The sequence below is a fragment of the Bactrocera latifrons genome, unplaced genomic scaffold (genome assembly GCF_001853355.1).
Source record: "Bactrocera latifrons isolate USDA-ARS-PBARC rearing strain unplaced genomic scaffold, ASM185335v1 scaffold_603, whole genome shotgun sequence".
Classification (NCBI taxonomy): Eukaryota; Metazoa; Arthropoda; class Insecta; order Diptera; family Tephritidae; genus Bactrocera; species Bactrocera latifrons.
In genome coordinates this window covers 54,403-72,452 of record NW_017537272.1, presented here as the reverse complement: position 1 = coordinate 72,452, position 18,050 = coordinate 54,403, and the positions used below count along the sequence as shown (strand labels likewise).

The window sequence follows — 18,050 nt, the reverse complement described above, 5'->3', positions numbered from 1 at the left end:
TTGGTTTAAGTTTTTTAAAGCCGGAAAAATTAAAACATCGTCTGCGTAGATGATATGGTCTACACATCGGTATGAGGTTATAAAGTTGCTTAATTGGTTAAAGGCAATAATAACTAGTGTTGTAGAAAGGGGAGATCCTTGGGGTATGCCATTATGTAGGGGGTATATGTTGGAGTTGTGGTTACTAACACTTACAGTAATCTTACGATTTGAAAGAAATGACGTTATGAAATTATACATTTTATCTCGAATGTCCCATTTTTTTAATTCTTGTAATACCGTATGAGCTCCAATTCTATCGAAAGCTTTCTCAAAATCTAGACTGAGGACGGATAAGTGATTTTGGGTTGATATTGTTGTTGTAGCGTGGTGTTCAAAGTAGAGAAGTGGGTCAATGGCRCCAAGACCACTTTGAAAACCAAACTGGTTCGGGCTTATCAGCCCTTTTTGTTTTAAATACCACATGAGTCTCTTTGATATAATTTTTTTCACAACTTTGGCAATGCAGGGTATCAAAGAAATGGGTCTGAAGTCTGAAATTGAAGCACTCGATTTGTTGGGTTTAGAGATAGGAATAATTGTAGCTTTTTCCATTCTTGAGGTACAATACCCTGCTTTAATATGTTATTGTATAGGGTTATAAGTCCGATTTTTAAAGAGTATGGAAGATTTTTTAGGAAGGGGTAGGAAATTTTGTCTGATCCAGGTGGTTTTTACGGACATTTTGCTGATAGTAGAATCGAACTCTTCTAATGTAATGGGAGATTTTATCAATGTGATTTGATTAGAAAGTGGAAAAAAATTCGGATGAAAGTTGAAATTTTTGGAGTTGTTTGACCATGTTTGTGCAAAGTTTTCTGCAATATGCTGGGGATTGTAAATGGGACCTACGGGAGATTGAATAAAATCGATTTTATTTTGTTTATGTCCTCCTGAAAGAGATTTGATGTCATTCCATATTTTTTTAGAGCTTGAGGTGGGTTTTATATTAGCTGTTAATTTTTCAAGGGCTATGTGTTTAACAGATTTTAGTTCTCTTCTGAAGTTAGAGTTTGCTTTTTTGTATCTAATTAAGTTTTCAGTTGTTACGTTCTGTTTGAATTTAGACCAAAGGGTTTGTTTTGTATTTCTCAAGATAGTTAATAAATTGGACCAATACGGTAGTTTGGCGGTAAATTTTTTTGTGCTAGTTTGGGGAATTGAGATATGTGCAGCGGATCGAGTAATCCTTTCTATTTTTGATACTTCTGCGTTTATGTTCGCTGATACTATTTCAGCACTTGCTGATGTGTTGAGGAGGGGCAGTATTTTAACCAATCAGCTTTTTCTGTAAGAAATTTTGACCTCGGCTTAACCATGTATTGAATCGGGGTGATGAGGTTAGTTATGATAGGAAAGTGGTCGCTATTGTGAGGATCTTCTAGAGTATAAGAACAGAGTTTATGGACTATGGAAGCTGAACAAAGAGCAATGGGTATGTGAGTGAAAGTTTTGTGGGAGGAAAAGTGAGTTGGTGATCTATCGTTAAGAACAAATAAGTTTTTTGAGAGAATGACATCTTCCACTATTTGGCCTATCCCATTTGAGAAGGTAGATCCCCATAGGGGGCTCCAAGCATTAAAATCTCCTATGATTATTGTGGGTGCAGGAACAGCGTTAATGATACCTATAAGTTCTCCTGCATTAAACTTTTGATTCGGAGGGATGTAGCATGTGACTATGGAGAATTTGAAACCGATGTTAATTTCTATAGCAATGGCGGAAATGTTGGATAAGATTGGGATACGTTTTTGTTTGGATTTTTTTTTTGATAAACWGGGCAATGCCTTGTTTAGCTGAGTTGTTTTGTGGTAGGTTATGGAAATAACAATGTATTTGTGAGGAGTATATGCCGTTTTGTTTGCTTGGAGGTGAGTTTCCTGTAATGCAATTGCTGGATAATTGTTAAATAGACCTTTCAAATTTCACTGAAGAATTCTCATAATCTATTTTATGATGAGGGTTGTGTGGGGAATGGGGCGGCGGGAGTGTTACTGAGGTGGGTGATCAAGTTTGAAATGAATGAGGTTGTTGCGTTGTAGTTAAAAGGTGTTACAGGTGAGTCTTCGATTGCACTTGTTGTTGGAAGCGAATGAGTTGAATTTATTTGATTTATAGAGGTTGATACATTTTCTTCGTTGTTTGTGCTGCTTGTTTTAGATTTGGAAGTTGTAGGTGGAGTAAGAGAGGAGAGCGAGATTTGCTCTTTTGTTTGAGTGTTTTGTTGATAGTTTGTGGGAGATATATTTGTTGGGTAGTTAATAATGTATGCGAATGAGGGAGATGAAGAATTGAAAACAGGTGGTATTTGTGCTTTATGGATAGTTACTGCTTCGCGAAAAGAGCGAACTCAGTTTGAATTGTTATTATATTTTTTATTTGAATGAACTTCGGACACAGTTTACTTGAGGCTGTTTGATCAGCAGAACAGTTTGCACAGAGAGTGCGAGTACAGGGTGAGGGATTGTGGGTTGGTAATGCACATGTACCGCAAGTAGGGACCTTGTTGCAGCGTTTTTTTGTATGACCAAGTAATTGGCAGTTTCTGCATCYCATGGGATTTGTGTAGTATGGTCTTACCTTTGTTGTATATCATGAAACATCAATTTTTTCCGGTAGAGAGTAGTGATCGAAAGTTAGGAGGACTACACCACTTGGAATTGGTTGGCCGTTTATGTATTTTGGAAATTTATAAATCGATATGACACCTTGGTCTTTCAAGTTTTCAATTATTTCATTGTCGGGAATATCGTTTAGGCACGGAGCGTAAATAGTACCGTTGCTTGAGTTGAAATTTTTGTGGAGCTCAATTTTTACACTGCATATTCCCACGAGTTGCTTTGTTGTCATTAATTTTTTTGCAATAGTGCTATTTTTAACTAGAAGTAGCAAATTACCATCCCTTAGTTGACTGATTTTTATTATTTCAGAGCTAATGTGTTTCAGGGATTTGTGAACGGCGAAGTAGGAAAATATATTCGACGGCTTATTTGCATCAGTTGAACTTACCACTATATATTTGGGATTGCTGTTGTTGAYTATTGTTGTTGGTAGAGTAGCGAATAATTCTTCATTCGATAATGGGTTCGCTTTTTTCTTTCTTTTTGGTTGAGGACTAGAAGATAATAAGGCGAACCTATTATTTTCTAGAGCGGTCTCCCAGGGGGGCATTTTTCACAATTGAATTTAATTAATAGGAGTTAGAAAATAAGAGCAGGCTTATTGTAAACATTAGGTGCGAAAATGTAATTTGCACAAGCGAAATTGATTAACACAACGAAATTACTGACAGCACAACCGTATGCGTCGAGTGACGCTCGGAGACTGTTTGCACATTTAAAGAATGGATAAGTACATGTACCWGTACATTTTAACAAATAATTTACGTCCAAGTGTTCTTAATAGCTGCAAAGTTTCCAACATGATAATGACCCAAAACACACATCGTATCTTGTACGTACAGGTTTGTTAAACAATTGAATATAACTCCATGTGCGCCGCAACCACCATACATTAATTCTATTCTACATATCTGGAACTTATTGGATTTTCATCAAAATAGAGCTTAAAAGGCTACTTTACCGATTAAATGGTTGAAAATACCCGGAAATAATACTAGAAATTGAGGGGGAACATGCGTCGAAAACTGGATGCAATAATTGCAACATAATAAAAAATAATAAATAGCTCTAAAATTATTGTGTTTACTTTTTATTTATGTAAATCAAATCAGTGTATGTAGCCTTTTTGATATAATATAAGTAAAAAAAATATTTTGATATGCCATATTAAATGTTAAATATACATCTTTTAAAGTATATACAAAAAATAAAAAATAACTGTAGTCATTTTGAATTAAATAAACGTGTCGTAGATTAATAAAACTAGGTATATGTATATTTAATTGGTTTACTGTAAATGTATTATATCTATTATAAATATTGAGGAATAATTAAATATTTTGCATTTTATTTACAATTACCGATTACATTTTTACGATTTATATTAACGGAAATAATTATGCAATGAAATTATAATATTTACCTTTTAAATTAAACTACGTTTTACGTTCGAAGTATACGAACTATTTTATATACAAGTACAAGATGAGTTCCAAGGTAAACAGGATTAAAAAAAAATGGCTTTTTCGGCAAAATCAATTTTCTTTATTCAAAATAGTCGATGTTTTGGAGGTGTTCAATTCCATTACCATAAATTTCAATGATGATTTCGGCAGATTTGTGATGAGTTCACGCACAGCTTCGATTCAATTTTCGGTGATCACGAATTTTCATTGGCCCACACGTTGATCGTCAATTATGTCCTCACGACCACATTGAAAACGTTGAAACCACTCGTGCGCTCTGCTATGGAATCATCGCCATAAACTTGTTTCATCAATTGAAATGTTTCGGTAAAAGTTTTTACCAATTTTAAAACAAAATTAAAATTAAATTAAAATTAAAAATAAACTAAAATTAATTTTTTTTTTTAATTGGTAAAACTTTTGCCGAAACATTTCAATTGATGAAACAAGTTTATGGCGATGATTCCATAACATGGCTGTTTGTTCGAAGCTCATTTTCGCACCAATAACACATACTGACACTTCAAACGCAGTCCAATGAAATTCTCTCTGTACAATCGATAAATATAGCAGATTCTAACGCACCAGTCAACATATACATATACAGGTAGATGGTGCCACCAGTTGGCGCTAGATTCAAAATTTCCGGTTTACTTTGGAACGCACCTTGTATTATGCAAGCTGCGGTTGCTACTTATTAACATAACATAAAGTAATGTGTGTCCGCAATATTTTAAATTTTAATCGGACAATAAACTATAGAATAAAATCACTTAAGACAAAATGGTAAACGTATTCGGTATCTGGCTCCTTCTAAAGCTGTGTTCCGATATTTTTTTGTGATGTACGACAGATGAATTTAGAGCACAAGATATTTATTTTTATACGCTTGGATCATTGTGCTAAAGAGTGTAATAGTTTTGTTCACCTAACATTTTTTTTATACTCTTGACCTAATCGAGATAGACATCGATTTATATATGTATATATATACGTATAAGATGGAGTCATGTGTAGAAATTTGCGCAAGTGAGGATAGTTCTCTGATTGTCATTCACTTGGGAATAGCCAGAAGCGAATCTTTTACATATGGCTCACGCAGCTCACGACTTCCGGTTYTAGACCAAATATCCTCTGGGTAGACAAAGAAAATCCGTCTGAAGTGAGCTAAAGTGAGAAGCGAAGCATCCCTCCTTAGGACATTGATTTCAGGACATTCACTTAAAATGTCCGGTCCTTTAATTGGGAAGGTGCCGCTGCCCAGATGGTTGATGTCCTCGAGAAAATAAAAGTTGACATCTCCGCCGTCCAAGAAGTGCGATGGACTAGGCTATGACTAAAACGAGTAGGTCCTTGTGGTATTTACTACAGTGGTCATATAAAGAAGCGCAAATTAGGTTTAGGATTCATGGTGGAAGAGAGACTCCGTCGCTGAATTCTGCCATTCACCCCCGTGGATGAACACCTAGACACAATCCGCATAAAAGCGAATTTCTTCTACATATCGCTGATTTACGCCCAAAAAGGTATGTTTGGCACAACGGTCGGTAATTCAGGCTCCGCTGAAACATCCCCAAATAGGTTTATTCTGATCGAAATATGGTTTGTAGTACTAGATACCTGCATAACAATATTTATCAAGCTACGTAGCAGTCTCTACTCAGACCACTATCTTGTTGCAGAGAAGACACACACCTGCCTCTCTGCAGCAAAAAACGTTCTTCAACAAACACAAGAAAGGTCTGACGACGAGAAGCTGCAATCACAACAGTCAGCCGAATGATTTTCGACTCGATGTACACTCCTGCGCTGAGAGCACTCAACAGCAACTCGGTATAAGGGAACTGTGGGACGGCATTTCAAGCTACAGCTGCAACTGAAACCAATGGTTTTCGGAAAATACAAAAGAGCAGCTGGTACGACGAGGAGTGCCGTGGTGCAGCGGAGAGAAAACAGGTTGCCTATCTGGCAACAATACAGACATCTGCAGACAGAAAAAGAAAGAGGCCGAAAAGCTTGATAAGCTGGCCGACAGGGGTTATGCTCGAAAACTCTACGAAAAAATGCGGCGGCTTACAGAAGGTTTCAAGACTGGAGCATACCTTATTTGCTGAATGGCAGTGAAGAACAACCAAAGAGCGGGGGCCGATGGAATGCAGGCCGAGCTATTCAAACAGGGCGGCGAAGAACTGATAAGGAGCATGCATCAGCTTTTTTGTAGAATATGGTCGGACGAAAGCTTATATGCACTACCCAATTACCGTGAAACTAATTAGTGTCGCTTTAGGCCTGCAAAATTAATAACCGACCAAATATTCATCATGCGCCAAGTCTTGGAAAAGAGAAGTGAGCAGAGGATCGACACACATCACCTCGTCGTCGATTTTAAAACTGCTTTTGACAGCAGGAAAAGGAGCTGCCTTTATGCCGCAATGTTTGAATTTTGTATCCCCGCAAAGCTACTACGGCTTTGTAAAGAAATATTGACGGCGCAAGAACATACTTGTATCGGAGAGGATCTCTTTTATTACGTATGTAGTAGTATTGGTTCGAATTCGTCCACCAAAGAAACACGTGTACCAATTTTCGTCAGGACGCCTTAATATTAATACAAAATCAACGTACTGAAATTTCAAAAAATTGCTTTTTTCTTCTCTTCTGGGAAATGTAAACGAAGTKTTTAGTTCCTCTTTGACAGCTTTATCCAAACTCGTTTAAAAGGTAGATTATGGTAACATGCCCGTTGTGATTTCTAGTCTGGCTCTAATAGCTTAAAATCATCATCCGGATTTCAAAATAGTAAAAAAATTAAATTTAAGGATATGGTTAGTTCCGGACATAGACAAGTCTATAAAACAGACTATCTTACTTACTTATTTCAGGGAAATCGGTCCAGTAGAACTTGAGAAATCGTTATCGTTTTGTAAAAGGCTGTTTGAAGAAAAATGTTTTAAGTGGACACTAAACTGGTCAAGTTCCAATGAAACTAAAACAAATATAACTTTAAAAAAAGTTGAAGTTTGAAAGATCCTCTTAGAGCGAGAATATCTAAACTGTGAAAATATATACGAATTATTTTTTAGACATTTTAAAATTGTTACACTAGAATACCTACTTAATTAAATCGCTTATATGTATTTTATTATATTTTAGTTCTCTTTAATGTGTAGTTTTCTTTAAATTCGGAAAGATTATTTAAGAATTGAGATTACCTTTCATTCAATGTCAATCTTCTTTCTTTTACTATACATTTATTTTTATATCTATTACTAAGTCATGCTACTGTATGTTTTTTATTTTTTATTGTACTGAATATTATTAAGTGTTTTAATTTAATTCGTGTAAAATCATTTTGCAATATGTGTTGACAAAATATAATAGTTTTGTTCACCCAACGGTTGTTGAGTTCTAATCTGTCTAWTCTAATTTTGCCGTTCGTCATAAATTTTGTATCGCTGAGTGTCGCTTGGCAATTTCTTTCATTATATCAACCAACAACTTATCGGTATTACTTAAATATACACAACTATTTCCTTCATAATAAACGCTAACTATTCTAGTGTAGGAATCGAATTTTCGGCAGTTTTTTGAATTTTATTAAAAAAAAACGAAAAAATATGTTTACCATTCATTTTTATGGTGCTTTTATTGATATCTTAAGAATACAGAAAAACAATTTTACAAAAAAAGTATTAAAAATTAAAATAATTAGAGGGGAGGAGAGACAGGTTGAAAAAATAAATGGTACATCTGGTGGCATTGATCCTGACTCTCCTGGTGGTCTGAAAAAAAATCAAAAGAAATTCTTAATAAGTAAGGATGCTGTTATAGTCCCTACCTCAGGGAACGATTTTTAAAAATGGTGACTGCCTGAAAATAAAAATCATTTTTGACGCTTTTGTTTGAAATTCCTGAATTTTTTTGAAAATATTAAAAACAAAAATTTTGACACGATGCTGGTAGGAACGATAAAGGATTATATAAAGAAGATTCACACAAAATTTCAAGTAAATCGGTTGTAAAGAACTTGAGGTAATGCCGGTACCGTGTGGAAAAAATTAGTTTCGAGAAAAACGCGTCTAAAAAAGTGAKTAAAATTTCAGGCAGTCTAAGTCATTTATTAGTGTGCTAGGTACAGCGGATATGCTCTTAATTGTCTAAACTTTGAATATATGAAAAAAATCGAGTTTTCCAAAATACTAGAGTGAAATACCCCCTTAACTCGTAATTTTAAATTTAATAGTATTTGCTCTCAAATTTGACGATCTTCAGCACATTGTTGTATAATGTTGATTTCAATTGTCGTTTATGGAATGTTTATCTCTGCATTTTTCGATTGACAATGTGTTGGTATAAAATAAAGCACAAATCGCTTTATTTCTTGTCTGTTGTTGCTGTAGATGTAGGTACGCATTTCTCTACTGCTTTAGTTGTTCCACTATATCCAGTGGAAAAGCTTCCGTTTGTGGCTATTCCATCCTTGTGTCGTGAAATACTTGTTGCTTCAGTCGTCTAATGGTTGTATTTTTATTGTGACTTTATGGTTAACGCGTTCTAACTAGGCACTACGCTTATCTGGTGGGGTGAAAAACCGGTGGTTCACAGGCAAATTCATTTATATGGTGGAGTTGATCGTGGAAATAAAATATATTAGGGAAATGTATATTTGTTTTAGGCGTTTTCAACATACAWATTTTATATTTTTTATAGTTGTTTCTAAAACAAAACAATTAGAATAGAGCCGTTATATGAACAACTTGACAATCTTGTGCACACCATGTACATACAATGTGTAGAAATATAAATAAAAATAACATTACTTTACAAACACTCTATGTTTCTGGTATTCCGTTGCACTTTAGATTAGTTTACACTTAGTAACTCTTCACCGTGTTCTTTATTCCTTAATATGTTACAACTTGGAGTGTCCGGTCAAGGTTTCATTGGCTACAAAATCGCAAGTTTTATATGGGTGTTGTTATTTATGTTGTTTATATCACTTTAATATACAGTTATATAGATATTATACATATATAAATGTTGAGACGAGTTGAAATCCGAATGACTAATAATCGGACCACTGCCACGGCCACAAAACGTCATTAAACGAAAACCTAACAGTGTCATAACTAAGAACTAAAATAAGATATGGAAATGTAATTTGGCACATGTATCCCAGTCGCATGGCTACCTCCGCTCTCCGTATAAAGGTACTGTTAAATTACTAAAAGCGCGATTCATCAAAGACTAAATACGCCAGACACATTAAAYTTTACACCCAGGATGATAAAAGCGACTTTATAGGAGTCAGAGTCCCCGACCACACTTCGGTGATAATCCATATCTCAGGACTTTCTTGACCATATTTGGGTGATTATATTATCTTGACATTCCTAAGTTTCCTGTTTCAAAATGAGCTAAGTCGAGATACAAACATGCTTACTTCCCATATAACACAATTTTAAATTTCATTTGATTCCTTGGCTTTCAAATATACAAATTAAAAAACAATTTATTAATTAGCGTGATAAAACTTTCTACAAAAAATTTTCTTGAAGTATGTCACCTAGTTAACAAAAATTGCCCAAATTGAACCAAAACTGTTCAAGCCCCTACGTGCTGAATATGTGGACAATAYTGCCAATAGTATAGTTGACTTTTAACCGAAAATATCAGTCAATGTATGAAATATATAATTGAAATTTGGAAATAATTCTTTCCTGGTAGTTGGTCCACATATACCTAATATAAAGATTTGAAAATAATAAAAATTAAGGTTTTAAACCGGATTTAATCCTTGCAAGTTGCAAGAGTCGAAATGTTCGGTTATACTCTTCCTTACTTATGTTAAATAAGTTTGTTACAAGGTATTGAAATTTATTTATGTTTCTTTTCGTTTATAATATTTATAATTTCTATATTATTTTCAGAAATTTTACCGTTATAATCAACTTTCTAGAAAACCAGAGGAGGAATCAGATGATACTAAGGTGTGCGTTGTACCATATTGGTTAATTTTTAAAAAGACTTCTTTACAACTATACAATGTGTTTTTCACATTCTTCGTGACATTATCGATATTTCCTTCCGTACACTCAGGTAATGTTTTTAATGTGAATGTTTAAAAAATAGTATTCAATTTAGTAATAAATATAAATTTATCATTAGAGATGTGGAATTTCGCATTTGTCAAATGTAAATTATAGAAAGAACTCCTATCTTTAATTACAATTATTTATTATAAATGTTATTTTTGTTTCTGCGGTTAAACACTTGCACGCAGGTGATCCGTATTAGAACTATAGGCTTCATCTAAGCCAGGATGGTTATTTGTTTTTATATGCATTTTCATTAAAGGATAAAGAGGAATAGTAAATTATTGTAATGAGTGGTGTGGCGGTAGAAATTCAAATGATTTAATTGATTTAACAAAATTATTCTTCTCCAAAGCGATTACTTCTTGTCTCTTGGGACAAAAAATATATGCAACTTTGTTCAGCGACAAATGTCTGTATATGTATCCAAAATATATTTAAGGGTTTTAAGTTATAACGACCCGAAAACATAGCGTTCAGAGTTGTATTTGCGTAAWTTTATTTTAGTATTCAATCCAGCAACAAATTTTTAAAGTAGTGAGTACCCCAATTAAATACATTTGATGGAAAAACTGTGTCGACTATATTATTTGAGATGAGTAAAATCTATTGATGAGTCCTGGTTCCGGGAGATGGGCACATAATTGCCGATTTAGTCGTAGGAACATAATGTCTTGCAGTAATTAGTGCATTGCTCTAATGCGTTGACATTTTATAGAATGTGAAAAACTTTGATCACAAAGTTGATTCATTGCTACAAAATTTTAGTGAGTGAGTGGGGCGAAGAAACGTGTTTTTTTGAGCAATTCTTCGGAGAGTCTAAACAAGGTCTAACACTGAAGTTATCAAAACTGAGAAGATTTTCTCTATCAGCAACAGGAAATTCGCTAAAACAACTGATATATCAGAACACCACTTTTTTAACTGAATACAGGCATTATATATTAATATTGTAGTTTACTGCTTGATCGGATCTTACGGAGAATAGTTTATGAATCCAGTGGATAAAAACAAAATTTAAGAAAAAGTAGCTGAAGTTTAGTCGGTATTTCCAGTAAGTAACTTTATCTAACTAAAATATGCGCACTTCTTGCTTGGACTTGAAAATTTTACATTTTGAAGTGAGAGAGTATTCAATAACAAATCTATTCTAATTGGTGTTAACTTCTACACCAACATATAAAGACCAATAAAAACATGGAGAAATTCCAAACAATTTCAACCCGGACGTTTCACAGTGGGAAATACAAATCTCTTTCAATATATTTGCGTGACTGTAGTTCTATTGCTATTGTGTCTAAACTTTATGCCATTATGGACTCGAAGAATTATCACATAATGCCACACAAACCACAATAAAAGCATGAAAAGATAAACGTTTCATGGAAGTAGTAAATTTTTTTGTACATTTCTTCTGTATATTCTTTTTTTTCAATCCCATCATGAAATTTTCTTTGGAAATACCCTAAACAAATTCCCTGAAAATTTTAGCCTTAATATTAACATTAAAGACTGGACCAAGGCATGTAAAAACCTGGCTCTAAACCCGACTTTTCCAAGAATTTCGTAACGGGACTGAAAACCATTAATAGTTAAAAAAACAAACACCCTAATATATATATATTATTATATATAGATAGTATCTGTATTGAATTCATTTGTTACAAAAAATGTGATAAATGAAGAACCGCTTTATCGATTTTGTACAAACTTCACATAAACCATCTACTTAATGGTCCGACCAAACCCTAAAGCTTTGGTTTGGATAGGTGAAGTCGCTCTTAAATGGTATGTAAGTATATATATATATATTGTTATTTTCCTCGCTAGATAGCTCCGAGGATAAACGCGTCCGATCGCTGCTGCGGCCTCCGACGCGCTATCTATACGCATGCAATTTTTAAATTTGTAATATCTTTGAAAATATTMATTTAAACTACAGGGTGGCTGATGAAAGCCGCTACCAAAAAAATAAAAGTAACTAACTTTCTTTCTATTTAATGAATCTGGTTAATTATTTTTTTTATTTTGCAGATTGACTTTTACATTTAACAAAAATGGATAAATGGGACACTGAAACAATAATTTGGACTGTCCGCCGCTATCACGCACTGGAGTCCGTAGTTTCGGTTCAAAGAGAGTATAGGCGCACGTTTGGCGGCAATCCTCCGAGCAGATGGACCATAATGAGACTTGTAAACAATTTTGCCGAGCATGGGATAGTCAACAGAAGACCTTATCAACGAAACCCTTCAGTTCGAACGGAGGAAACAATCGCTGCTGCCATACAAAACAATGCACGGTGTAAGCAGACAGTCAATTATGCACAARGATTTGGACTTATTCCCATATAAAATTCAAATGGCCAACAAAATGAATGCTACAGACTTGCCGATTCGCTTGGAATTTTGCCAGAAGATGCAAATTCAAATGGTAGAAGAGGATGGGAACATGTTGAATTATCTTTTCATGTCTGACGAGGTCCATTTAAACGGAAACATAAACAAACAAAATTGTCGAATATGGGGTGCTTCCAACCAACAGAAGCTCCATGAGATGGAATTGCATCCACTTCGTGTCACAGTGTGGTGTGCAGTTTCATCACGCTGCATTGTTGGGCCCTACTTTTTCGAAGAAAATGGTCACACCGTTACGGTAACTGAAGACCGTTACTTGAGCATGTTGCGAGAGTTTTTCTATCCAGAATTACGBCGAATGAGAATTTCTTTCAACTCTGTGTGGTTTCAGCAAGATGGTGCAGTTATGACAGAATTGCGACGAAAATTTCCCAATAAGCTGATATCCAGAAACTCCACATTTCGTTGGCCACCCAGGTCGCCGGACCTTACTGCACCCGACTTTTTCTTGTGGGGTTATTGCAAACAGGAAGTCTACAAAGCAAAACCAACAAATTTGAATGAACTAARGCAATCCATTCGAGAAACAATTGCGGCTAATCCTGTCTCAACTCTCCACGCAGTAATGAACAACTTTTTGGTAAGATGCCGCACATGCATCAACCAGTAGGGGGGCATTTAAATTCCTTTCTTTTTTTTAACTAATTAAGCTATATTTAATAAAATTGAATGAGCTTTAATATGAATAAAAGAAAAATTAATGTAGCAAAATTCACCAGCCACCCTGTTTACGCTGTAAAGGGCCATATAGTTCTATATAAAATCAACAGTGTATTTCAGCGATTTAATTGGATTAATGCTGTATTGGTTAAAATCACTTCGGAAATTAGGCATTATTTGTCGTAAAACGAAAATGAAAGAGAAATGTTAATGTGGAATATCCATAAGAGATAGACATATGCATACTTTCGCAGTTTCGAAAATCGGCGTTCGTTTTGTTTTTTCCACCAACAACGCATTTTTGTGACACTTTGACGTCGCTAATAAATATATAATTTGTAAAGTCTATATTAACTACCTACTTAGGTAGTAATACAAACTTTACTTCATTATATATTTCAAAGGGTGTTTCAACATCAAATAGATCAGTTTACACATATATACTTACATATGTGTTTCGATATGAAATATATACAGAATATATGCATATATATTATATTCACACTCATTTACGCGATGTAGATAACTACTACTTTACTGAAGTTTGAGGTATTCCTCATGCTCTGGTTCCCCCGGCGGGTAATGCGTCGAATACCTTCAGAACTGGAGTGTTTTCGTCCATGCGGACGACGTGAGCTAGCCAGCGTAGCCGCTGTCTTTTAATTCACTGAGCTATGGCAATAGTTTTGTATATCTCATATAGCTCTTCGTTCCATCGAATGAGATATTCGCCGTAGTCAACGCGCGACCCTCGGTTCAGCTGTTCTTTTGCATTTTCCGAAAAATAATGGTTTCAGTGGCAGCTGTAAGTAAAAAGTTTGAAAAGCCGTCCCACAACTCCCTTATACCGAGTTGTTGACGAGTGCTCTCAGGCAACGAAGTAGAAAAACGTTCGGCTATCTGTTGTGATTGCAGCTTCTCGACGTCGAACCTTGTGTTTGTTGACGTGCGTTTTTTGTTGCACAGAAGCGGGTGCAAATCTTCGCTGCAACAARATAATGGTCCGAGTCGTTGTTATGACCTCGGAGCGTACGCACGTTTAGAAGACTGGAGACGTGTCTTCCGTCTATCACAACATAATCGATCTGGCTGGTGGCTTTTCGATCCGGAGACAGCCAGTTAGCTTGATGTATTTTCTTGTGCTGGAATCTGGTATCACAGATAACTATATTTCGGGGCCCGGCGAAGTCGATCAGCCTCAACCCATTTGGGGATGTTTCCTCGTGGAGGCTGAATTTTACGGCCGTAATGCCGAAGAGGATGGAGATACCTTCTTTGCCCACCCTGGCGTTAATCAGCGGCGTGGGCGCAAATCAGCTATAGGTTGAAGTACCTCGCTTTGATGCGGATTGTTTCTAGACGTTCATTTATCGGAGTGAATGATAGTACTTGGACTCAGACGAGTAGGTCCTTGTGGCATTTACTACAGTGGCCATATAAAGGAGCGGAAGTTTAATGGGWGGCTCGGAGTCTCTCTCCCACCAGAATCCCACACCAAACCTCCGCGCTTTTATATGGCCACTGTAGGAAATGCCGCAAGGTCCTACTCATCTGAGTCCTTGTCCCGTCCATCGCATTTCTTGGACAGGGGTGATATCAGGCCTCACTCTAACGAGGACCTCAGCCATATCGACAGCAGCACCTTTCCAATTAACGGACCGGACATTCCAGGTGCATGCCCTCAAATCTTAGTCCTTAATTCGTTTGCCATGGTCGTCACTTTAGCTCGCCTTCAAGCGGATGTTCTTAGGCTACCCAGAGGATACTTGGTCAACGACCGGAAGTCACGAGCTGCTAGAGCCAGATGTAAAATAATCGTGTCTGGCCACTCCTAACTGAATTTCGATCAGAGAACTTTCCTCACTTTCGGAAAATCTACACATGACTTCATCCTCAGTTGTAAGTCTACATTCCTTAATATTGGAATTAACATTATTTTTCTCATCAAAAATCCTCAATTCTTCTATTTTTGCACCATTTTTTGTCATTCTGAGAACCATGTATGTTGTTGTAGTTTTTATACTTTTGCATTATGCTCCTACATTATAGGGCAATTCACAATCTGGTGCAAATGGTCTTGCATATTTGCAATTGCAAATTCGTTGTATATTTTGTTAGTGTAAAAGCAACAATATGCCTCGCTCATTTGCAATTGCAAATATGCAAGACCATTTGCCCCAGATTGTGAATTGCCCTTATATAATAATTTTCAATGATCAGGTTAAAGGGACGTGTTGAATACCGAGTGGCTGTCTGTCCGACCGGTTATCCGTCCTTCCGTGCTAGCTGTAACTAGGTAGACATGGAACTATAAAAAGTTTGATATTATAGGACGGCCTAATCGGAACACTGTTACGCCCACAAAACGCCATTAATCGAAAATGTTTGAATTGTCGTAAGTAAGCTCCCCACTAGGACATAATATTATTATTTGGCATTGTTATGGCATATGAGAGAGGGGGATCTGTGATTTTAAAATTTCTAAAAAGTGGCATGGTTCCGCCTGAATTTTCACAGTTTGTCATTTCTTATGACCTTGTGGATCGTTGGAATCGGGTGATTACTTCGTCCACTTTTCTTAAAGAGGTTATGTTATAAGCGACTAACCGTTCGACAAATTAATACCTAAATGCTTCAGAGATATTATACTTTAAACCCGGAATGGTCCATATGTATCAATTTTAAATTTCATCTCAGTTTTTTTGTTTTCCAGAATACAAATCTAAGTTATATGAATATATTGAGATACCACTTTGCGCTAATAGAGTTTCTAAGGGATGCCATCTCTCGTCTAAAAATTATCAAAATTGGACCCAACCTTATTGCTGAAAATATCGGTCAATCTATAAGATAAATTATTTATTAATACTGTTTGTTTSATCGATTTGATTTGTTTGAGATATTTCGTCTTGCCCTCGTTTACCACCAGACCCATTTGCTTCGCTTCCTTATCAACTATGGAGAAAGCATAATAAACGGCACGGTTGTTAAAGCCAATGATATCAATATCATCGGCGTACACCAGCAACTGTACACTTTCATATAGGATGGGACTTTCCCTGTGTAGACTAGAGAGTAGTCACACGAAAGGGTGTCGGCTTGTCTGAAATCTCGTTTAATATCGAACGGCTCGGAGAGGTCCCTCCCGATCCTGCCGAAGCTTTTGATGTTGGTCATGTTCAGTTTACACAACCATATTATTTTTGCTTGGATATCGAATTCAGATCATCATCGGTCCGCCGCTTAATTCTTCAGACGAGTAATTGCTATGGGAAATACTTCATGGTCGTTCAATTGAACGTCTGCTCCATCGTCATCGATTAGGGAGTTGCATTCGCCATTTAGTGATGTTAAGCCTTCACTGCCTTTTAGCAGGCTGGCRAAGGGTTTCCTCCATAATTTTAGTGTGCTCTGAGTTTTTTCCGGCCGTGAAAACTTTCTTTAGTCGCCACATCTTTCGTAGAGTTTTCTAGCATTTTACCTGTCGGCCAGCTTGTCGAGCTCTTCATACTTACCAATTCCAAAACCCTCTTCAACTCTCGGTATTTATCCCATCCCTCACGTGTTTGATCGATTGATGCGGTGCGGTAATTTCTCTCCGCTACGACACTACTCGTCGTACCAGCTCTTCTTTTGCCTTTCGGAAAACGGAACCTTCCTTGCGTTTTTTGATGTACTACAAGCTTGATTTTGACATCGTGGTGGGGTCTTTGATCACATCGTCCTTTTTTTCCGTCGAGGGCTAGGTGAAAATCCGCGATATGTTGAAGAACTGCGATTTGGAATCTTTTGCCCACAACGAATTTGCGGTACTTTATATAGCAACAGTAGTAAATGCTCACTTTGGCTCTCCTTCAAACGGATATTTTTTGGTCTAATACTGGAAGTCGTGAGTTGCTGGAGCCATATGAAAAAAACCGTTTCTGGCCACTCCCAAGTGAATGGTAATCAGAGAACTTCACTCAATTGTGTGAACTTGTACACATACTTCATCCTCCAACAATACTACGAAAATGAAAAAAATGGATTACAATCATCAAATTCTTTCAAATTCGCTTACACTTGAACTTAGCACTTGCAATTTCAATTTGAAGTTTTATTGGAAATGATTGTATAAAAATTTTAGTCACACTGCTTCGTATCAGTACTTCTGTCAATCCCGGTTAAGGACCAYAACCAAGGCTGCAGATTTTGAACCGAAAATTCATTACATTTTACTGATTATTGCCATATTGTGAGAAATAATTGTTTAAATGAGTTAAGCATCCACCCACCCTATCCGGGAAAAACTGGCCCATCCTAGTAAGGCACAGTTAATATACCACAGCCGATGACACCATAACACTTATATTATCACAAAACACAACTCACCACACTTCTGCATCAACCCACAAAAACATAAAGGATGGTACAGTGAGCAAGTCCAAKACATTCGTTTACACATTCGTCACATACAGTTCGCACATCTAAATTCGATTAGATACTGCGCTGCGTCAACACTACTTTTGACTCCGATCGACAGCGTTCCGCCCGCACCGATTTGCAGCGATCCGTTGGACATTAAAACACTTCGTTATACACAGTAGAACATTAAACTTTTTAAAACATTTAATTTATAATTTAATCTTAAAATAACATTGTACTAAATTAAATACTTTAACAATAAATTACACTGTTATTATAAACTTGAGTGACACGGATATTTTTATTATGTATGTTATGCCCATTTTCTTCTTCGTGATTGGCGTAGAC

General features: G+C 36.1%; 1 protein-coding gene across 3 annotated transcripts in view; it reads left to right on the top strand.

Moving 5' to 3' along the window:
* Nucleotides 1–18,050, top strand: part of LOC108975070 (equilibrative nucleoside transporter 1-like) — a 97,966-nt gene that overhangs the window by 41,760 nt on the left and 38,156 nt on the right. For all 3 annotated transcript variants that reach the window (XM_018943338.1, XM_018943340.1, XM_018943339.1), the window contains exon 6: nucleotides 10,057–10,225. In XM_018943338.1, coding sequence (XP_018798883.1) covers nucleotides 10,057–10,225 — 169 coding nt within the window. The remainder of the gene's footprint in view (nucleotides 1–10,056; nucleotides 10,226–18,050) is intronic.